The following is a 23,753-nucleotide window of genomic DNA, read 5'->3' as shown; positions in this document are numbered from 1 at the left end:
TCGTGTTGAGCGTTGGTGTCCGTGTTGAGTGTTGGTGTCCGTGTTGAGCGTTGGTGGCCGTGTTGAGCGTTGGTGGCCATGTTGAGCGTTGGTGCCCGTGTTGAGCGTTGGTGGCCGTGTTGAGCGTTGGTGGCCATGTTGAGCGTTGGTGTCCGTGTTGAGCGTTGGTGTCCGTGTTGAGTGTTGGTGGCCGTGTTGAGCGTTGGAGGCCATGTTGAGCGTTGGTGTCCGTGTTGAGCGTTGGTGGCCGTGTTGAGCGTTGGAGGCCGTGTTGAGCGTTGGTGTCCGTGTTGAGCGTTGGAATCTGTGTTGAGCGTTGGTGTCCGTGTTGAGCGTTGGTGTCCGTGTTGAGCGTTGGTGGTCGCGTTGAGCGTTGGTGGCCGTGTTGAGCGTTGGTGGCTGTGTTGAGCGTTGGTGTCCGTGTTGAGCGTTGGTGGCCGTGTTGAGTGTCGGTGGCCGTGTTGAGTGTCGGTGTCCGTTTTGAGCGTTGGTGGCCGCGTTGAGCGTTGGTGGCCGTGTTGAGTGTCGGTGGCCGTTTTGAGCGTTGGTGGCCGCGTTGAGCGTTGGTGGCCGTGTTGAGTGTTGGTGGCCGTTTTGAGCGTTAGTGTCTGTGTTGAGCGTTGGTGGCCGTGTTGAGCGTTTGTGGCTGTGTTGAGTGTTGGTGTCCCTGTTGAGCGTTGGTGGCCGTGTTGAGCGTTGGTGTCTGTGCTGAGTGTCGGTGGCTCTGTTGGCAGTTGATTATCTGATTGCGAGCCCTCCAGAATAGCCCTGGATTCTGCAGGCACTGTAGGAGTCACTGCAAGTACACAGAACCAGCCATAAGCCCGTTGCATTTTTATTAACCGATTTGTAAATTTAAAGCAAATTAGATGTGGGAAGGAAAAGGTTGTTAGACTGGCTGGTGTGGGAGGGCATATGATTAAAATTCCGAGAATGTGCCCAAATGGAATTGGCAACTATCAGCTGCTGTCCAGATATCTGATGTGCTCTCTTTGCATCTCTGAAGGTGGTGGCGTGCTGGTGCTTGGCCAGGAGCAGGATCAGAGAGGCGAAGGGTTTAATCCTGCAGAGTCTTTTGTGGGTTCCTTGAGCCAGTTAAACATATGGGATTATGTCCTTACACTAGAGCAGGTAAGAACAATCTTGTATGCTTGGCATTGCTCTCTAACATACCCTAACTCATCACCACATTTGAAAGAAAGACTTGCATTTATATTGCACCCTTCACACCCTCCTTAAATTGCAAATAAATGCTTTACAACCAGCAATGCACATTTGAAATGTAATCACTGCTGTCTGTTAGGAAAGGCAGCAGCTGATTTGTACACAGCATACATCCATTAGCAATACAAAAATGACAAGGCAATCTATTTTGGTGATATTGTTTGAGGGATAAATATTGGGTTGGACACTGAGGAGAACACCATAAACTTGATAACCGTAGGAGGAACATAGGAATATGCTGAGAAGGTGACACAAAAAGGGGATAGGAAGAGGCGCATGAAGACTGATATAGATTATGAAATGAAAGGTCACAGAGAAGGCCGTATGTAACCCGGATGATAATATTGCCTCTGTTACAGGGTAATATAGGGTACAATTTGGCATAGATCACAGGCTGACATTATCTTTTTTTTCCCTTGAATATATAGCAAAGTATACATGATACTGTAAAGGAATTGATCAAATTATGGCATAAATTAAGGTTGTAACTATATAAATCAAAATTGTTTTCAATAAAATGCACTAAATATAGCATTTAAATTGGTGTCAATAAGTACCGAACTTTGAGGGGCCTTCAAAGGCTGACAAAGACCTGTGTCAAGCCCAATAGGTGGATTAGTTCAACCATACAAATTCATGAAGGAATCATAATAAGCAAAGTGGATAAGACTTGTTTTTGTGGAGATATAGTGATCAAAACAGTCTGTCTCTTACGACCATGGACACAAATTATAAGGCAACATCCATGCATAAAGGAGACACAAGACAGAGCTGCAGCACTTTAGGGTACAACAGGGTTGACTTAACCACTAAAACTTCCCATAAAGATTCAGACAAGACAATGTAAAGGAAGTATATTGGATTGTGAATATTTTTTCTTTAAGTCGATTTGACTGAATCTCCAAGATTTTTTAAGTTGGATTTAAACATTGTGTACGGATGTGAAGGAGAATGGTTGTCATAATCATCTTTGATATTCTGCAAGTACAGTATTCATTATTATAATGTGATTGAGAATTCTTACAGTAAATATTTATAAGTAAATCAAGGCAGTCCCTGGGTTGCAAATGGGTTCCATTCTTGAGTCCGCTTGCAAGTCAATTAGCACACAAGTCAGAACACAATGCAAAATAGGTGTTCGCAAGTACAGGAAACATTTATACATTGGATCTTTATAATCACATCCCTCTGTGGGTTTGTGTTCATAAGCACAATCTTTTGTAAATCAGGGACCCTCTTTCAAAGAGTTGTCCTCTCATACTTAGACCCTCAAGAGACCACATCTAGATAAGAATGTGCTGAAATTCTTAAGGTAGGATTCAAAGTGTTGTTACTGGTGGACTTAAACTTTTAAACAAAGCTTTATCCGCTATAAATAAGAGATAACACAGTGTGGAGTTGGAGGAACGCAACAGGCCAAGCTGTATCAGAGGAGCGGGAAAGGTGACATTTCAGGTCAGGACCCTGCCTTCAGAAATGGTGGAGGGGGAAGGGAGCACTGAAATACAGAGAGGAGGGGTAGGGCTGGGGAAGGTAGGTGACTCAGAGATAGGTGAGTGTATGTAGGCAGTGGTGAGGATTGGTCAGTGCGGTGGGAGGAGCAGATAGTTGGGAGGGAAGATGGGCACGTTGTGTCAGGTCAAGGAAGCGGGGATGAAAGGGAGGGTTGGTCATGGGATGAGGCTGGGGCTGGGAAGATTTTGAAACTAGTAAAGTCCACATCGAGACCATTGGGTTGTCGGCTCCCAAGGCAGAATATGAGGTGCTGCTCTTCCAGTTTTTGGGTGGCGTCGTTGTGACACTGAAGGAGGCAACTAAACAGGAAGTCAGCTAACCAGGTGAAAGTAACCGAATAAAACCAAATAAAATGAAGGAGAGTTTTATTCCTTCTCAGTAGCAATTAGGATTGGGCAACAAATGCTGGCCTATAGCCAACGATGCCACATCCTGTGAAGAATTTAAAGTAAACTGTTCTCTCATTTTCAGATTAAGTTCCTGGCCACAGCCTGTCCTGATGACCTTCAAAAAGGGAATGTGTTGGCTTGGCCTGATTTTCTGTCAGGAATTGTTGGAAGAGTGAAGAAAAATTCCAGGAGTATTTTCTGTGCTGGTAATTATTTTCTTACTAATATAATTACACGGACGACCACAATTACTAAAAAATCACTAATTGGTCCACTCCACCTCATTTCTAGCTTCTTCCAACTGATAAGTTCATCGATAACTAACTAACCCCGATATATAACATTTCCATCGCCTTGCAGATAAGACAAGTAGCAAAGGATTTATTGCATTGACTTGTGTTTTATTTAAATTCAGATTGTCCCAAGTTGGATGGATCCCAGCCCAGTCTCGTAGTGTCCAGCTCTGACAGGAAGCCGGGATCAAGAGTTGAACTGTCTTGTGAGTTAGGTTACCACCTTGTTGGAGACAGTGTGCAACATTGTCAAAACCTTGGAGCTTGGAGCTATCCAATCCCCTACTGTGAAAGTAAGTTATCGTGTGATGATAACAGGAACAGCATTGACTCACATGGGAAATACAGTACCTGTATGTGTAGAATTCAGACAGAATAAGATCGAAAGTTGACGTTTCTAGTCAGGACCCTTCTTCGTTCCTACTCCTCTGATGATGCCTGGCCTGCTGTGTTCCTCCAGCTCCACCCTGTGCTGTCTCTAACTCCAGCATCTGCAGTTCTTGCTATCTCCTCTCACTTGAATTTCTATAGTGCCTTTCACAATCTGAGGAGGCCACAAGGTATTTTGCGGTCAATGAAACATTCTTTGAAGCGTGGTCACTGTTGTAATGTAGGAAAGTTGGCATTCAGATTGCGCACAGCGACTCCCACAAGGGGAAATACGATAGTGATCATATGATCTATTTTCTGTGATGCTTGTTTTGGAATGAATATTGGGTGAGAAAATCCCCTGATCTTCAAAATAGCGCTGTCTTCTACATCTGCCTAAAGGCTTTTGGGGCGGTGAGTAAGCACCTCATTCAAAAGCTGGCACTTCCAACAGTTCAGTCACCCTACAGGAATTCGAAAGGGAATGTCAGTTTTAATTGTACTCATAAGTATCAGAGAAAATTGATAATAAGCACCTTATTCTCAGCCTAGAAGACTCAGGGCAGTCTCTAAAGGGGAACTTGCACGCACAATCTACTGACTTGAAAACAGGATTTGATATACTCTTAACAACCAAGCAAAGGAAAGATCTGGAGCCAAGTTGTTCCAACTTTGTAAACTTTGTTTGCAAAGATACACGTTACAGGCATTCACCTCCAAACCCAACCATCCAGACCACTCATTGAGGGTCTTGCTAAGGAGGTTGGAATTAACCTCTGCTATCTGGATTTCTGCCCATTGGCCCCTGCTGGAAAGTGGTCATTGTCTAAAATCACTACTAAGACCGAGACAAAAAGAAATAGTTTATAATATAGTCAAGGCTGACACATAAAGAATGGTAACATTGACCAGGCACTAGAGGGAGACTGCAATCTGTGAAACAACATTGTCATCATGAGTCAGCATCTTTGGAAAATGACAGTGGTACAAGCAATATCATGAAATTCAAGTATATAACATTGCCTGGAAATTATTGTACAATGGTTTATTAATTATTGAAATATCAAATCTCATTTTGTGGCGTTTGGCCTCTGTTTACTTTTCTTTGGTCATCACGGCTGTGAAAATAGCAGCCAATTTGCCGATAACAGACAGCAATGTAACAATTCCCAGGTAATCTGCTTTTTTGAGATATTGATAGGGAGTAAATATTGACAAGGACACTCAGAAGAATCGCTTCCCTCCCCCACTTCTTCAAATCAAGGACGTTTAATGCGTGGTGGATATTATCTGAACTGAAATATAAACATTTCTTCCCAGCCTTCATGCCTTTAGACTCCTGGAAGTTTCTGATTTGTGTTTAGTCTTTGATTTTGGATTACAGTTTCTGTAGAAGAGACACAGCAAATTCCTGTTCCTACAATTTTGTGTGTGATTTTCAGGAATCAACTGTGGCATGCCTCCTTTCCTGGACAATGGGAGCTTTGTTGCTGAAGACTACCTCTTTGGCACTGCTACCTCCTACCTGTGTAACAACGGTTATTACCTGCTGGGGGATTACAAACTCTTTTGTGCCGATGATGGACATTGGACTGGTGTTGTGCCTGTCTGCCTTGGTGAGTTGATGAAGAAAACATACCTCAAAAGATTTAACAGTTGACACCAAGGACCTGAGCTAAATTTAACATGTTTTATTTGAAAGAGAGATTTGTATTTCGAGATTATCTTTCAAAACTGCAGGGTGTCCCAAAGCACTTTACACTTCTGAAGTGTGATGAAGTAAATGCAGCAGCTAATTTATGTACAGCAAGATCCTACAGACTGCAACATGATGGTTACTGGAACATCTGTTTTAGTGATGTTTGACTGTAGGATAAATTTTGGCGCAGAACACAATGAGAGAACTCCATCTGGGTCAGCAAATGAGGCCTCAGTTTAGCATCTCATCTGCAAGGCCCCTTGAAAAATGCAGCACTGCCTCATTGCTGCATTGGGAGTGGCTGTGTTATAATCAGTTCATTCACTCCCTGATTTGGAACTATGAAGTCATTAACTTCTGAGTCAAAGGTGAAAACGCAACTTGCTGAGTCATAATGCAGTAAGATTATGGGGATACATTAATGTTTGTGCTGCAGTTTACGCTGGCCTTTATTTGCCTACAGTAAATTCTTCTTAAAATTGCAGCACCATTAATCCTATTGAACAGGGAATAAATTTCACCCAATCAGCAAAGATATTAGGGTCGATAAATTCATGAGGGACTTTTTAAAAATGGATTGCTAGTGGCTGCCTGAGTTGAGTGCAGGTCTTAGATTAATATTGAAATAAGGCCCATGATGTACAATTTTAGACACTGACTCCTAAATATAATGCAGCAGCTTTGAAGGGGACATCTAGATTAAAATGATACATGTACATTGGAATTTTCTTTTGAACAATTCCAAGCCTCTTTTTGAGATTTCCACATTACAGGTTATTTTTCATGTCACGGTATTTATACTTTTATTGTTTCCTGCGTTATCATGCCCAATGCATATCGTACTAATAATACACTCGCTCTCATTCATTAAAAGTCATTGTTATCTGTTGTTTCAGATCTTGATGAATGCGCATTAGGGTCAGATTGTGACACGAGGTCTGAATGCATCAATACTGTTGGGTCCTACACTTGCACCTGCAGGCCACCGTATACTGGAGATGGAAAAAACTGCACCGGTACAATTGCTGCGATCGTGTTTGATGATAATGGTCTAATAATTGATCTCTCAAGGAATCGATTAACTCTGTGAATTAGATTATTTAAAACAATAGACCACCTTATGACAGTGTGTGCAGTTTGCAAACTCACAGCAGTCTAACCTGCAGGCAGACTTTCAACATTGTACGCGCTCAGCACATGGAGTCCTTAAAGACGAACTGGCTTAAAGGCAGTGTGCACATACAATAGGCTAGCAAGCCACATTTATTGCCCATCCCAAATCAATTTGAAGATACTACAAGTTAGTTGTATTAGTGGGATTGGAGTCACATGTAATCCAATCTAGATAAGGTAGGGGATAACGAAATGTGAGGCTGGATGAACACAGCAGGCCAAGCAGCATCTCAGGAGCACAAAAGCTGACGTTTCGGGCCTAGACCCTTCATCAGAGAGGGGGATGGGGTGAGGGTTCTGGAATAAATAGGGAGAGAGGGGGAGGTGGACCGAAGATGGAGAGAAAAGAAGATAGGTGGAGAGGAGAGTATAGGTGGGGAGGTAGGGAGGGGATAGGTCAGTCCAGGGAAGACGGCAGGTCAAGGAGGTGGGATGAGGTTAGTAGGTAGGAGATGGAGGTGCGGCTTGGAGTGGGAGGAAGGGATGGGTGAGAGGAAGAACAGGTTAGGGAGGCAGAGACAGGTTGGACTGGTTTTGGGATGCAGTGGGTGGGGGGGGAAGAGCTGGGCTGGTTGTGTGGTGCAGTGGTGGGAGGGGACGAACTGGACTGGTTTTGGGATGCGGTGGGGGAAGGGGAGATTTTGAAGCTGGTGAAGTCCACATTGATACCATTGGGCTGCAGGGTTCCCAAGCGGAATATGAGTTGCTGTTCCTACAACCTTCGGGTGGCATCATTGTGGCACTGCAGGAGGCCCATGATGGACATGCCCATTATCACTAGATAAGGTAGGGGAGAATGGTGGGTTCTCTTCCCTGAAAGAAACTACTGAACTAGTTAGGTTTTTTTTGGCAATACGGCAACATCTTTGCTTACTTTATCAAAATCCAATTTTACCTGATGGCGATTTAATTCCCAATCTCTGTGTTATACATTATTAGAATGCAAATTACATTATTAGAAACAGCTTACTATTTCTGATTTGACCAATAGTCATGAAGTGAAGATCATTTTATTTTCTTAAAAGGATTCTCCTTACAATCAACAGCCAGGAAAACTGAGTAAACTATTTATTGCTGTACAACTTTTGTTAGTTATTGAAATAGGAATTTGGCCTGCGTGGAGAAATGGAATAATTATGAAGAATTTGTACACTTGCTGAAATGCTGTAATAGAATTAATGATTTTTTTTCAAAAGGGCCAAACAATAAGCTGAAAAGTTATTTATTATTCAATTTGCATTGATTTCCTGAATCTGTATGAAAATTTAATACCATATAGAAACCTCTTCATTCAGCATGCAGTGCAAACACAATATACCACAGAACTGAATGAGGTGAATAGCAATGATACATTTAAGGGAAGCTAAGTAAGTACAGAATGAAAAAGGAATAGAAGGAAATGTTGTTTGAGTGCAAGGAAGTGGGTAGTGGACTGAGGTAATACAATGTGAGGCTGGATGAACACAGCAGGCCAAGCAGCATCTCAGGAGCACAAAAGCTGACGTTTCGGGCCTAGACCCTTCATCTGAGGGTTGTGTGGTGCATGCATACCAGCAGGAATCATTTAGGCTGAATAGCATATTTCTGTACTGTAAATTGAATGTGATTCAGTGTATAAATGCCTTAATTTCTTTCTTTCACACTTCCTCAGATCCAATTAGTTGTAAAGATCCTGGGAGACCTGCTCATGGATTGGCTCAGGGTGATGTGCACTTTGTTGGAAGTCAGGTGACCTTTTCTTGTGAGGAAGGATACCAACTGAATGGCACTAAGACTATCACATGTCTAGAGGATGGTGTGTGGAGTGATACAGTGCCTCATTGCCAAGGTGTGTAACCAGAGTCACGACCTGTTGACGTGAAAGACATTGGAAAAGAGGGCAAAAGAAGTGATTTACAAGATTAATGCCAGAACTGAGAGCCTGGCAGGTGGCGATCTGATTGAAATATTTAAAATTATGAAGGGGTTTGACATAATAGGAGTTCTTCCCTTGAGGGGACTGCCCAGCTCTCATGGTTGCCAGTGTGAAATCATCTTTAATAAATCCATTAAGAAATTTAGGAGAAACTTTTTACTGAGACAGTGAATAGAATATCGAACTTCATGCCATAGGGAATGTCTAAGGTGAACAATATAGATTCATTTAAAGGAAATTGGATAAATACACAAGGGAGAAATGAGTACAGTGATTTGTAGAGATGAACTAGGAAGGGTGGAACCTAACATCAGTTAGTTGGACCAAATTACCTTTATTTCTGAGCTGTAAGTTGTATGCAATTCAGTGAATGGTGAGAGTACTTTATTCTGAGCAAGGAAAACCCAACATTGAAAGGGTTGAAATTCCTGTCGGTTAACTTTGGTGTTGACTGGTAGTAAGTGCTGGAATTTATATGGAAAGTACTTGGTGATTACTTGCCCATTTTCTCCCCCACGATTGTGCCTCTCAAGTCCATTTATGAGGAAGTTGAACAGCACATCGCGGTCACATAGTCAAGTCAATGTTTGCTTTCAAGGCAGACTCTGGGTTACTGAAGCTGTTATTCCTTATTTTATGCAAATTCTCTCTAAAACAGGTTTGTCCAAACTTTCTGCTTGGGCTGGGGGCATCCACATTTCAATTTCTCCCTTGTTTAGGCAGGTTGTGGGGGGAGGCGTTGGGCTAGTAAGCAACTTTCAGAAAGATGAAGTTTAAACATGAGTTTTGGTAAAGTTAATTCCAATGCAATAAATTGATCATTTTAATGGGTAATTAATGAAAATGGTTATTAAAATGTGCCAAACAACAGACACTCAGTTCACCTGAAAATGACTTAATGTTAGTTTCATGCCATTTGTAACAAACCCAGTAGGCCCAATCTAAAGAAAGGTGGTGGGAGTAGAATTTTTCAAAGATTCTGTGCAATGGGCTGAATGGCCTACTTCTGTGCTGTAAGATGCCATATGTTGCAATTTGCTTGCCTCCAGGGAGATACTGTAATGAGTTGTACAATTTACAAACTGAGTCATAAGGTGTGTACACACAAAGCAAGATGAATGCATATTGTGTAAGCAAATAGAGTAGTCCAGTCAGTCCCACTCTCCCAATGCATCTGCATGTCCTGCAAGTACTTTTCCCACAATTGCTCATCTAATTTCATTTTGCAACCATGGATGTCTCCACTTCTACCATCTTCATACTATAGAGCTCCATGTTACGACCATTCGCTGCATTAAACAAGGATCTTTCTCACATTCCCTCTCCATATCTTGCCCAAAATCTCAAATCTATGTAAATGTGCAGGTGTTTACATTTCAGAAGAATAGAAATCTTCCAAAAGTTCATGATCAGATATAAAACAGAGTAATAAACTCAACAACACCAACAGCAGCATGAATTGATAAACATTTAAAGAAAAGTTTCCTAAAGACCAAGTTCCAAGAGAGGACAAGGAGTAAGTTAAAAAATGTATAAGTAAATAGAATCTGGGAACTTTACCAGCATCAATTGAGGAACAGCAAATGAAGTGACGGTGGGAAACACACTCTTGTGATGCGTTAGAATCATAGAGTTATTCATCATGGAAAGAGACCTTTCGGTTCAACTCGTCCCCGCTGACCAGATCTCCTAAATTGATCTAGTCCCATTTGTTACCATTTGGCCCATATCCCTCTAAATGCTTCCCATTCATGTACCCATCCAGATGCAATGTACTGTCAGCTCTGACTATGTGGGGGACGTTCTTGCTCTGCAGATTTTGGCTTCAAATCCCCTCCAGAGGACAAAATCTCATCTGAAACTCTCACTAGCACTGAAGGAGCATTCTCATCGCTCTTCCTTAAACCATGTTCTGTTGATGTATTTAAACTTTTGAAAGTAGAAACTGAATTGACTTCCAAACGCTCTTCAAGAAACAGATTCCAGATCATGTACGAATTTGATTATTGCATAACACTTTATTTTGAGCTTAAGTGGAGCCTATTTGCAGGGCTCCATCAATACCCGGTTTCAAAGTTTACAGGAATTTTATTTGGGCACCTTTAACACATTTCTGGTTTTAATTTGCTTGTTTAGAGTGAATGGACTTTGGTCCCAGTAAACTCCAAACATTTGGGGAAAGCGATCCATTAATGCAGTTTAACAGCATCTGTGTAGAGTTTAGCCCTGGGCAGTTTCAGCTAGGCTCCATGCATAGGGTATAAAAATAGAAAAAGTTGAAAAAGCTGAGCAGGTTAGGCCATACTGTGGAGAGTGCAATAGATTTCAGGTTTCAGTCAATGAGCCTGCATCAGAAAAGGAAGATAGCTGTTGAGGATTGATTTTTTAGCTGTTGGAAACTGAAACTGTTGTGTGGAGCAAGGAAGAGCAAAAGGTGGGCTGATAGAGTTGTAAAGTTTGCTGAGTTGCTTTAATGGAGTAAGTATAGAGTAAATTTTACAATTTACAAGTAGGTCAGTAAGTAGGTATCATTGATTTAAAATCACTGGACTTGAATGGGGAGATTAGCAATGTTTCACCGACAAAACAGTCAGGATCCAGGCTATTACTTATCTGAAATGGTAGTGCAAGTTGATTTCATGAGTACTTTTACAAGGGAGTTGAACAAGATTTTGAGAATAAAGGCCGTACCGGTTGATGATTTAAAAGTAAGGATATGCGAGCCAGCACAGGCACGATGGAACAAATGGCTTCCATCCATACCATGGGTTTTACGATTTTAAGTAAATTTAGAGCCAGAGATAAAAGAGCAAGAGCCAAAGGAAGAACTCTGTGACCTGATAGAACATAATGGTGTAAGGCAAAAAAAAGGTAAGTCAATTGAGAAATGTGGAAACAGGAGATGGTTCTGGAACCGAATATCCAAGAAAACATTGAATATATTGACTATGATGTAAAATCAAAGTTAAACACTTTGGGTGTAGAAACAGACTGAACTCATTTAGCTGTTTAAATATACCGCTGTCATTCAATGAGATCGTGCTTAAAATTTAACACTGTTGCATATGCAGTACCTTAGGGTTCACATTGATGAATGAATAGCATTAACTGCCATTTTTGAAGGACGGTTAAAATAAGCCCAGGCAGAAAGTCTGGCAGTATTTGGTTTGATTCTAAGTCTCCATAGTGATTGGAGCTTTTATTGCAGCATCTATGGCTGCTTGACTATGCAAACGTGGTAACAAAATACTAATTGAAATCAAGAAAAGAAAATTTTGGAAATACTGCCAAAATCTCACTCTGGATTAAATACAGTGATGTCTGGAGAGGAACCCTAGAATATTGTACTTCAAGGTGTTGAGAAAGCTTCAATGGGAGAAATATACTACCACCTAGACTGTACATCGCCAAATCTTTCAAACTCTGAGCATGAGGGAAAAAGAGACAGCAATGTGGGCAAGAGATATGTTTAATCTCTGTGGTATTATGGTGCCCCACTATGTCTGTGTCAGCAATCTAATAAGCATTATGATTTAGTTCTATTCTGTTCCATTAATTATTATTATATGATAACATTTTGATTTTTTTCGCACATCTCATGGATCTTGGAGTGAGGTATCCACAAGAGAGGATTTGTTTTTAAATCAAGCCTGTTTTGACCAACGGAGGGGATGGATGAATATAAAAGGCAAGCCAGATCATTCCTCCTCACCTGGGAGCTTGACAATTTGGAGTATCCTGTCTGAAACTGAAATAAATTGGGGCTTCTTACCTGGGGGCCTGCTCATAACAAAGGACAGAGTTAATCAATTCTTCATGTCAATGATCTTTCATAATAACCGTACTGTTTAAAGATAACTTACCTCAAATATGATCTTGCTTTCTGTCTGCAGTGATGTTGCCTGCCTGTCTGAATATTTCCAACATTTTCTGTTTTGAATAAACTCTGATTAAACTCAATGGTGACTCGAGAAGGCTATTAACTGCTGAGTGACATACTGAGGTTTGTTCTTTGAGCTTATATTGAACATCGTTGGAGTTGCATAGGAGGCCAAGAATAGAGAGGTCAGAGTTGGTACAGAGAACTAAAGTAGCAAGTGAGTGGAAGCTCAATATTATGCTTGTGGACTGAACTAATGCTGTTCATCAGTCTGTACCAAGAATCTCACATCTTTTGAGCTGATACCACAGCTTTTGCCCTCAGTGTAGTATCAGTATTAATGCCACAAGAAAGAATATCAAAATCATGAGTTGTGTAATGAAAAATAATTCCTGAACCAAACATATTCTGGAAAATCATAACAAATTAACTCAGTATGTTTGCTTGGTGGGGCCTGTTTTGAGTTTGGACTAAAGATGGATGCTTCCTGAATAAATTGTATGGCGAGGGCTTTGAGGGAATTTGATTTTCATTGAAATTATAGAAAAGACAATAGCGAATTGAGATGAGTTTTATTCCCTGCATGATTAACTTTCCATTGAAGTCCGCAGGAAAGAGTTGTAAGGGGAGCTGCCAACTTACAGTCCCTCATTTCACATCCTCAGTGAAGACCATCAATCATCCCTGTTTGTTTTTCTGCTGTGAGCACAGTTGTATCCATATCACACACTCGAGTTTTAGCTTTATCATTTTATATCGTCATTTATTTATGGTAATGTGACTTTTCTCTTCCTAGCACGCTCCTGTGGGGTACCTGGTATTCCAACAAATGGTACAACTGAAGGGACTGACTTCACCTTTGGTGGAAAGGTGGTGTACAGGTACTAAAAGATCTTTTAAAAAGGGTTTCCTTTTTCTTCCATACCTCCTTGACACTTTCCTCACAACCTCATAAAGTTGAAGTCAATGGGAATTGGTGGAAGGAGGTGTCAGAGAACTCTCCACTAATTGCAGTCATGCCAAACATAAAGGAAAATGGTTGTGGTTGTTGGAAGTCAATCATCACAATCCTAGGATCATTGCAGGAGTTCCACTGCGTAGAGTCCCCCATTCAATCATTTTTGATTGCATCACCTTCCTTCCATTGGGTCAGAAGCAACACAAAATGCCAGCGATGGTGCTATCACTGATATATTAGCATTAAATCTGAGGTCAGTGTCAGATTGGAGCCTCCTATAAAGAGAAGAGTAAATTTTAAAAATCCAGCTTTAACAGATCATGCAGTTCTCATTCTAAATGTCCCTGGCTGAATATATAACCGTTTATGTCCCAGGAGTTTCATATCGGAAGCTTGCCTGCCCTGCTGGATCGTGGGAATAGGGCCAATAGATCCCAATCTCCTTACATTGAGGTATAGGCTCAGCCCGAGATCCACTCCAAAACTGCACAAGAACCTGAGTCAGAATGTCCCTTTCCCACATCTAGTTTAAGTCATAACATGGCAATGCGGTGCTCTTTTTAGTTTGTTTCCCACTAATTTTCTCATTGTACTGAGTTCAAGTTGATAGCCCCTTGTTGGGGCCAGAACTAGAAAACAACGCTCATGCAAGAGGCCATTATTCACTTATGGACTTGAGTGTCAAATAGATCAGTAGGTCATTCCTTTCTGGTATCACCACATTCAAGCTCAACCAAACTTGCCACCCCTTGCCCAAATTTGTACAGTTGTGGCCCAGATCAGCATTTACTGGTAACGTGAGCCAAAATGCACTCCGATCAACAGAAGCAAATGGCTGCACATAGAGTCATGGAGTCCCTGCAGTGTGGAAGCAGGCCATTTGGCCTATTGAGTTTACACTGAAACCTCTGAAGACCAAGCTTATGATCCTGCATTTCTCATGGCAAATCCATCTACCCTGCGCATCCCTGGACGCTACGAGTGATTTAGCATGGCCAATCCACCTAACCTGCACATCTTTGATTTGTAGGAGGGATCTGGAGCGCCCGGCAGAAACGCACACAGACATGGAGAGAATGTGCAAACTCCACACACACAGTTGCCCAAAGAATCGAACCCATGCCCCTGTCAGTCACCGTGCTGCTCCCATATCTGGCGTTGCCTGAGCTCGCTGTGAGCAAACTCGGCAGAAGGGGGTGATGGCAGTGGGGACTATGTTCTCCATAAGTCCAAGCCTCAGTAACTCTTTGTTATATCTCCCTGGAGTCTCTGCATTTCGATGCTGGATTCCATTTGACTGCACGTGTCTGGGCCAATGCAGAATCTTCACAGCATCTAACATCAGAATTATCATAAATTAAATATTCTTTTCTTCTGAGGTCTCACACAATCAATTTGTCTGATTATCAATTCCCTCCCTCAGTGGTGTGGTTTATATTTTTTCTGACATTTATTATTTGCATTGTTGATTCTCACATATTAATGTGATTACGGAAAGGTGACATCAGCCAAGTAACCTGTGTTGAAGCTTTTCAGACATTGATAGATCACACTGTAATAGTTAAAATGTTCTCTTATTTGAGCTTATTTGCTCAACAGAAGAAATATCACAAGGAATTGTTGAGGTGCGTAGCATTGATGTATTTAAGGGGAAGTTTGATAAACAGATAAAGGGAAACAGAAGGATATGCCAATAGGCTGAGTTGAGGAGAGACTGGAAGAGAGTAATATGGATTTTAAACATTGAAATAGATCCATTGGTTCAAATGGCCTGTTTCTATGCTTTAAAATTCAATGTAATTCCATTGAAAGTTTGCCAAAAATTCTTTTTATTTATCTATCCTTTCTTACACAAAGAATAAATGCGACTTTTCTTCCTTTTTATAGTTGCAATAAGGGATATGTGTTGTCTGGAGCAGCAGAAATCTCTTGTTTAGCAAATGGTAGTTGGAGTCATGAAACACCTACTTGTGAACCTCTGATGTGCCCTACCCCACAGGATACTGACAGTGGTAGATACGATTTGAACGGGATTACGTACCTTTCTACAGTTACATACACCTGTGACAGTGGCTATCAGTAAGTTAACCCTTAGAGTGAGTAGTAAACTTATTTCTTTCCATGGTTTTGATGCAGTATTGTGATCTCCCAGATATCTGTACTACTCCAATTTTGGCATCTTGAATATTCCAGATTTTAAATACCTCAACATCTCAGTCCTGCTATCTCTCTCCTCCTTTAATCTCTTAAGCAAGCTTTTGATTATCTTTTGAATGCTCCTTAATGGTGCATGGTGTCAAATATTGTTTTATTACTCTCCTATTAAACACATTGGTGTGTTTCATAATGCTAAGGCACTGTATAAATCTAAGTTATCATACGAATCTGACAATCTGATAAGGTGCACTTGCAGCTCCTTTTAACCTCTTTTTGACTCACTGAAGATTGCAGGGACCATCGATACTAACCTGTAACAGCACCGGCCAATGGAATGGCACCGCACCGGTGTGTGAGATCATTTCCTGTGGGGTTCCACCAACACTTCCCAATGCTTTCATTATCGGAAATAACTTCACCTTTGGAAGCTCAATTTCCTATGGCTGCAAGGAAGGGTAAGATCTTTTCTTAAATCATTTTTAAAAATGACCTTGTTCCAAATTGGAAATTTAGCAGCTGGGAACAGGATGCATTTGTTCTACTCTGTGAGCTTGTTTCACTACTAATTTCGGTTGTGGTTGCTCTGTAACCTCAACTTAATCCAGTTGCCTCTGAGGCATACCTTTTGACATTCCAAGACAGATAAATCTGAGGAAAGGATTGACAGGCCAGGTTCCTTTTCTCTTGAGAGAAGTGGACTTGAAGGATGGCTTAAAGGTTTTTGACATTACAAAAGTTTTGATACAATGGAAACAAAGAGAATCTTCCCTGTTGTGGAGAAGGCCAGAACTAGATACTATCAATAGATGGTCATCAAGATATCCAATAGGAAAATTAGAAGAAATTGCTTTCCACAAAGAGCAGAGAGAATGTGCATCTTGCGAGCACGAGAGTGGTTGTGCTGAATAGCACAGTTTAAAGGGAGCCTGACAAGTGTATAGGGAAAAGGATATGGAGGGGGAAGGAGTTACATTGGTAGACTTAAATTGGTAGACTTTAACGTATGATGAACGGCTAAGGACCCTGGGATTGTACTCATTAGAGTTTAGAAGGTTGAGGGGAGATCTAATAGAAACTTACAAGTTAATGTATGGTTTAGAAGGGGTGGGTACTAGGAAGTTGTTTCCGTTAGGCGGGGAGACTAGGACCTGTGGGCACAGCCTTAAAATTGGAGGGGGTAAATTTAAAACTGAAATGAGACAACAGTTCTTCAGCCAGAGAGTGGTGGGCTTGTGAAATTCATTGCCGCAGAGTGCACTGGAGGCCGGGACGTTGGATGCCTTCAAGGCAGAGATTGACAAATTCTTGATCTCAAAAGGAATCAAGGGCTATGGGGAGAGTGCAGGGAAGTGGTGTTGAAATGCCCACAAGCCATGATTTAAATGGTGGAGTGGATTTGATGGGCCGAATGGCCTTACTTCCACTCCTATGTCTTATGGTCTTATAGAACATGGCTTGCGTGTGGATTTTAGATCACAGCATCGACTAGGAGCTGAATGGTCTGCTTCTGAGTCATATATCTGATGTAAAACTTCCCATTATAAAATCTGTTGATCTTCAAAGCTCCCAGTCAGCCATAGCATTGTTCTTAGAGGAGAGAAGTTTTCCAGTATCCTTTCTGCGAAGATGTGCTTCCTGACTCCCCTCTGAAATGACCTGTTTCTAAGGTTCTGCCCCATTGCTCTAGATTTCATTAACGTCAGAAATCATTTCTCAGTACTTACCCTGGTGAATATTTTAAAATTTTATACATCTCAATCTGATCAACCACTCATCCTCCTATAGTCCGGCAAACCTAAACCATGAGTACACAATTTGTACTCATTTAAATCACTAAGACCCCCCAAAACATGGACTAATCCAGGAATTTTAGCGAAGAAATGATTCCCATTTTCTTTGTTTTAACTGATAAAACATATTTCAATCATTGTTATTCTTTGGCTTCAGTGGTTACTGTGCAAGTAATTGGGCCATATATAAAGTTTGGATAATTGTCTCAATATATTGTACATATATGGTAGGAATATTGCTAATCTGTGAAATTCTTTACCTCAAGAGGGGTATATAGAGATTGGGTCATTGAGACTTCTTCAAGGCTGAGACAGATTTTTGATCGGTAAGGGAGCCAAGAAAATGGGGAAAAGGCAGGAAAGTAAACTGGAAGATTATCAGATTAAGCATAACCTCACTGGATGGCAGAGCAGACTCGGAAGACTGAATGGCCTAGTTACATCCGATATTCTGAAAGCGTAATTATATCAGAACAAAGGTTTCTGTGGTCTTCTCATAAGGCATAAATTTATAAAGAATCATAGACAAAGGTTGGCTTTGAAATAAACACAGTTAGCAACTCAGCTGATCATGCTCCAGCTATGGAGATGAACAGAGTTCAGGCATTAGATGCAGTGCTGACAAATGCATTCAGCTGGATTTTCCACAACCTGTGGAAATAAGGTTGGAGGTGAGGGGACCCGGGACATGGGGGAGCCGCACACACTTTCTCAGGTTCGGGCTCATGACTGGATGGCTTCTATTGCACAGAGGCAGCCAATTAGAGTGCCTCCCAAATGAGGAATGGTTTTGCAGCAGATCCTGCCAGTGGAGTGGCACCCGCTGCCTGTGGAGACCAATAGAAAAAGACTTTGGGGACTTCTTTAACTCACCAGCAATTAAGACAGTGAAAGGGTCAACCAGTAGCCACTTATTGACTTCTGCCTACCACATTTCCAATCACCTGACTCACCCATTGGGCAAGAGAGTGGTGGTTAGTTCTGATGGGAAACTGAGTGACCTGTACGCTGGGTTAGGGAAGGGGGCTCCAGTTATCCCAATCTGGGTGCAATTAGAGGCATAGGCGAGAGGCAAAGCAGCGGCCTCTAGCTGACAGGGAGAGAGAGCCTGTGAATGTTAATGTGCTTCATGGTGATCACATCAGCTGTAAGTGTTGGCCACTGGAGGAGAGCAAATGAGCTGAAGTGTCAGCTGTAAACACTGCAGCGCATCAGGGAGACGGAGAGATACCTGGACGACGTGTTTCAGGGGATAGTAATTAACATCATAGAATTCCTAAATTGCAGGTATAGGCCGTTCAGCCCATCAAGTCTGCATTGGTCTTCCACATTGTATCCCACCCAGACCCACGCCACCACCCCCCCCAACCTCAAGCTATTCCTGTCAGCTCAGGTTTACCATGGCTAAAACCTCCTAGTTTGCACATCACTGAACACTAAGGGCAACTTAGCATGGCCAATCCATATAGCCTGCACGTCTTTGGACTGTGGGAGGAAACCGGAGCCCCCGGTGGAAACCCATGCAGACACAGGGAGAACGTGCAAACTCCACACAGACAGTCGTCTGATGTTCGAAACATATAGTACTGTAATGCATTCTTTTCATTAATTATAATAATTTTAATCTGTGGTCAGGGGAGGTGGTGTGACTGTAACTAAGGTAGGTATTACGATCCAGAATTTAGCACTGGAAGAACCTCAACCAGTGCCCTCATCCAATAGGTTCCTAGTGTGAACACAGGCACAGATTAGAGGGAGGATGAGGCCCCACACAAAAGGTTAGCAGATAAAGTTAAAGCGCATTCAACTGGGGGTGCTGTACTGAAATGGGTAAAGAACTGGCTGGCAGACAGGAAACTAAGAGGAGGAAGAAACAGGTCATTTTCTGAGTGACAGGCAATGACTGGTGGCATACCACAGGGATCAGTGATTAGGCTGTAGCTATTCACAAATATATTCATGATTTAATTGAGGGAACTAAATGTAATATCTTCTAGTTTGCAAACAACGCAAAGTTAGGTGGGTGGATGAACTGTAAAGAGGATGCAGAGAAACTTCATGTGATTTGAGTGGGCAACTGCTTGGCAGATGAAGTATAATGTGGAAAAATATGAGGTTAACCACTTTGTCAGCAAAAAAAAGATAGAATATCATCTGAACATTGATAGCTTGAGAAAGAAGGATCAAGACCTGGTTGTCCTTATACACTGGTCACCTAAAGTAACCATGTAAGTGCAGCAGGTGGTAAAGAAGGCAAATGGTACATTGGCTTTTGTAGTGAAATTGTTCGAGTACAAGAGCAGGGATGTGTGGCTGTAGTTGTACAGAGCTTTGGTGATATCACACCTGGAGTATTGTGAGCATTTTTGGCGTTCTTATCTGAGGAAGGATGTCCTGGCTATGGATGGAATGCAAAAAATGTTAACCAGACTGATTCCTGGGATGACAGGACTGATGTATGAAGAGAGACTGGGTTTGTTAAGGCTATATACACTGGAATGTGGAAGAATAGAAACCTGTAAAATTCTAGCAGGACTAGATAGGGTAAACAAACGGAAGATGTTCATGGTGAGTGGGGTTCACAGTAAACAGGGTTCACAGTCTAAGGATATGGAGTGGGCCATTTAGGACCGAGGTGAGGAGAAATTTCTTCACCCAGAGAGTGTGATCCACAGAAAGCAGTTGAAGCCACAACATTGAATGTTTCCAAAAAGGAGTTAAACAAAGGTCCCAGGGCTAACAGGATCAAAGGGTATGGAAAAAAAACAGAAACAGTTGATTTGATAACACTCCTGTGACGTACCTCAAGATGTTTTACTTGGAATATTAATGGCGCTATGTGAATGCAAATTGGTCTTATACTTGTAGTGATACCATATTGATTCCAGCATCCAGTATAACCTATTTTATGATCTCCCTTCTCTCCCTCCAGGTATACATTGATAGGTTCAGAGAGTAAGGAGTGCCTGGCCAGTGGAGAGTGGAGCTTGAGTACCACACAGTGTGTTCCTGTGTCATGTGGACCAGCTCCAAACATTGATCATGCCCTCCCCGAAACAGGCCACCAGCTGTATGGGGACATTGCCATCTATTATTGCATGGACGGGTACAGCATCTCGGGCAACTCACATTTGGTCTGCAATTCCCAAGGAGCCTGGGTGCCCCCTGAAGGACAGGCTGCACCTTACTGCGTGGCAGACTTCTGCAAGAAGCCACCGTTTGCACCCTACGCCATCCTGGAGACCATCGGCAAGGAGAAATTCACAGCCGGCTCTCAGGTCACTTATAAATGTGCAGAAGGCTTTGTGCTGAACACCTCGGCCTCCATTGAGTGTATCCGGGGGGGTGAATGGAATCCATCACCATTCAGCATACAGTGCATCCCCGTGCGCTGCGGAGAGCCTCAGATCATTGAGCGGGGTCATGTCAGAGGGCACAACTATAGCTTCGGGGCCATTGTGGCCTACACTTGTAACACCGGCTTCTATGTTAAAGGCGATAAGAAAAGGATGTGCCAGGCCGATGGAGAATGGAGCGGGCAGCTGCCCAGTTGCCAGCCTGTGTCATGTGGAGCTCCCCCTCGTGTTGCAAATGGCAACATCGAGGTAAGTAATCAGTAAGCTCATTCCTTTGGTAGAGGAACGCAGAAACATAGAAAATAGCGGCAGAAGCAGGCCATTCAGCCCTCTGAGCCTGCACCACCAGTCTATATGACCATGGCTGATCCTGCAGTTTCAGTATCCCACTCCCACCTTCTCTCCTTACCCCTTGATCCCTTTAGCCGCGAGGGCCATGTCCAGCTCCCTCTTGAATATATCTATCAGACTGACCCCAACAAGCCTTCATCAGTAGAGAATTCCACAGGTTCACAACTCTCTGAGTGAAGAAGTTCTCCCTCATCTCAGCCCAAAGTGGCTTACCTCTTATTCTTAGACTGTGAGCCCTGGTTCTGGAATTCTCTAACATTGGGAACATTGTTCTTGCATCTAACCTATCCAGTCTCATTTTATATGTTTCTATGAAATTCCACTCCCACACCCTCAGCCCTCACCCCCAACCATTCTTCTAAATTCCAGTGAGTAGAAGCCCAGTCGATCCAATCTTTCTTCATATGTTATTCCTGCCATCCCAGGAATCAGCCTTGTGAACCTTCACAGGACGTAGCAACAGCGTCCTTGCTCAGACTAGAAGACTAAACTGAACACAATACTCAAGGGGCTGAATGCAGGAGTAAAGAATTCTTTCTACAGTTGTTCAGGGCTTTAATGAGACTACAGCTGGACTACTGTATGCAGCTTTGGTTTCCCTACTGAAAGAGGGGCATAATTGCCCTAGAGAGACCACAACAAAGCTTCACTGCACTGATTCCTGGAATGAAGGGATTACTCTATGAGAACAGATTGAGTAGGTAGGCCTGTATTTCTGGGAGTTCAGAAAAATGAGGGGTTATCTAATGGAAACGTATTCATTACATCATGGGCTTGATAGTACAAATGCTAAAGAATTTTTCCCTTAGCTGGTCACTCTAGAACACAGGACCACAGCCTCAGAATAAGCGGCCAGCCATTTTGGACCAAGAGGAGAACGTTCTCCAATCAAATGTTTGGAATTTTCTCCCACCCTAATCCAACCCTAACTCAGAGACCTGTCAATGCTCAGCCATTGAATATATTCAAAACAGAGCCTGATAAATATACTCAAGATATATGGCACAGCAGAAATGATTTGACCCAGCAAGTCCATGCCAGTGTTTGTGACCCACTTGAGCCAGCTCCCATTTCCACTCTAACTGGACCATCATCGTCGTCTTCCCCTTTCTACCACAATACTTAAGGGACATGGAGGATAGTGCAGAAAGATAAAATTGAGCTAGAACATCGATGGCGATATTGATAAATAGTGGAGCAGACCCTGAGGGGCTGAAAGGCCTACTCCTATTCCTATTTCTTCAGTCCCTTTTATACGTAACTCTGACTGTCTCACTAGGAGAAACCATATAAGGCAACAATTCACAAACTAGACTTGCATCCCTTACCAGTGAGAGTTAAGGGATGAATTGTTTTGTTTTAGGATTATAAAAGCAGTTTTACCGGTTAGTTAAAAAGAGTCTTTTGACACATGATGGCAGATTTCATAGGACGAGGAGAATAAGGAATGGATGACAAACACTGACCTTGCAGCACCACACACATCCTGTAGAAAGAATAAATAAGAAAAGAAAAATCACATGCAGGCACTAGGAGTAAGGTTGAAATATGCTTCTACAAGCAAATTTTAGCCACTCTCTCCCACAAATTATAGAAAGGCGCTCGCTCAATTAATAATTATAATCAACTTATCAAATTCTGCTAAACATAAAAGATAAAAAGATATGAAGCCAAAACTGATGGATAATGTTCAGAAATAGATGAGTCACAATCTCATTCAATTGTGGCCACCTCTTTGACACCTACACCCCTTCATCCTTTACCCTAAGGAAATAAAGACTTGCATTTATACAGTATCTTTGACTATCTCAGGATAATCAAAAGTGTTTAATGAGCTGTATGCACAATTGTCATGTGGAAGCCACAGCAGTCCAACTATGCATAGAAAGCTCCCATATACAGTGAATCATGTTGATAATCTCAGCAATAATTTTGAATCTTATAGAACTAAAGCTTCATTAAAAATTCCAGTTACAGTGCTCATGGTTGAACATTAAATAACGCATTATGACAAAAAGGTTAAGTTTTTCATAGTCCCTGATGAATTGAAAAGAGATTGACAGATTTAATCATTTTTGGCAAAATTTTGTAAATAGATTTGGTAATGTATTCATCAAGGGTTCATTTTACTTGTGTATTTCTGTACATTTCACCCATGATATATCTTCAACATTCAAATACTTCAATATTTATTGTAGAATCTCTACAATTCAAGTCGAGGCTATTTGGTTTGCACTGATTCTCCAAAGAGCATCCCACTACCCCAATCCTATCCCCGTAACCTTGCATTTACCATGGCTAATCCATCGAACCTGCACACTATAGGGCAGAGATAACAAGTTGTAGAATTGGATGAACACAGCAGGCCAAGCAGCATCAGAGGAGCAGGAAAGCTGACATTTTGGGCCTCGACCCTTCTTCAGAAAAACTATAGGGCAGTTTAGCATAGCCAATCCACCCAGCCTGCATATCTTTGGACTGTGGGAGAAAACCAGAGCATCCAGTGGAAACACATGCAGACATGGGGAGAATGTCCAAACTCCACACTGACAGTCACCTAAGGCTGGGATTGAACCGAGGCCCCTACATTGAGGCAGCAGTGCTAACCACTGAGCTACTGCATGGATCACTTTTACATGTTTGGAGAGGGGGACATTTTAAGCATTAGCTTTTGCTCCTAAGAA

The 23,753-nt window shown here is 42.1% G+C and overlaps 1 protein-coding gene and 1 long non-coding RNA gene across 3 annotated transcripts in view; one reads left to right on the top strand and one right to left on the bottom strand.

Moving 5' to 3' along the window:
* svep1 (sushi, von Willebrand factor type A, EGF and pentraxin domain containing 1) overlaps positions 1–23,753 on the top strand; it is a 225,117-nt gene that overhangs the window by 148,125 nt on the left and 53,239 nt on the right. For both annotated transcript variants that reach the window (XM_048527619.2, XM_048527618.2), the window contains exons 28-37: positions 1,007–1,131; positions 3,211–3,334; positions 3,544–3,714; positions 5,233–5,406; positions 6,386–6,505; positions 8,314–8,490; positions 13,254–13,338; positions 15,303–15,494; positions 15,860–16,027; positions 20,295–20,967. In XM_048527619.2, the coding sequence (XP_048383576.1) occupies positions 1,007–1,131; positions 3,211–3,334; positions 3,544–3,714; positions 5,233–5,406; positions 6,386–6,505; positions 8,314–8,490; positions 13,254–13,338; positions 15,303–15,494; positions 15,860–16,027; positions 20,295–20,967 (2,009 nt within the window). The remainder of the gene's footprint in view (positions 1–1,006; positions 1,132–3,210; positions 3,335–3,543; positions 3,715–5,232; positions 5,407–6,385; positions 6,506–8,313; positions 8,491–13,253; positions 13,339–15,302; positions 15,495–15,859; positions 16,028–20,294; positions 20,968–23,753) is intronic.
* LOC125451011 (uncharacterized) overlaps positions 13,146–23,753 on the bottom strand; it is a 47,549-nt gene continuing 36,941 nt past the window's right edge. Inside the window, exons 3-4 of the long non-coding RNA XR_007247194.2 lie at positions 22,453–22,555; positions 13,146–13,690 (exon numbers count right to left, since the gene is read on the bottom strand). This is a non-coding gene — a long non-coding RNA (uncharacterized LOC125451011). The remainder of the gene's footprint in view (positions 13,691–22,452; positions 22,556–23,753) is intronic.

This window comes from Stegostoma tigrinum, chromosome 3 (assembly GCF_030684315.1).
Source record: "Stegostoma tigrinum isolate sSteTig4 chromosome 3, sSteTig4.hap1, whole genome shotgun sequence".
NCBI classification, from domain to species: domain Eukaryota; kingdom Metazoa; phylum Chordata; class Chondrichthyes; order Orectolobiformes; family Stegostomatidae; genus Stegostoma; species Stegostoma tigrinum.
This window is presented reverse-complemented; position numbering and strand designations above follow the sequence as displayed.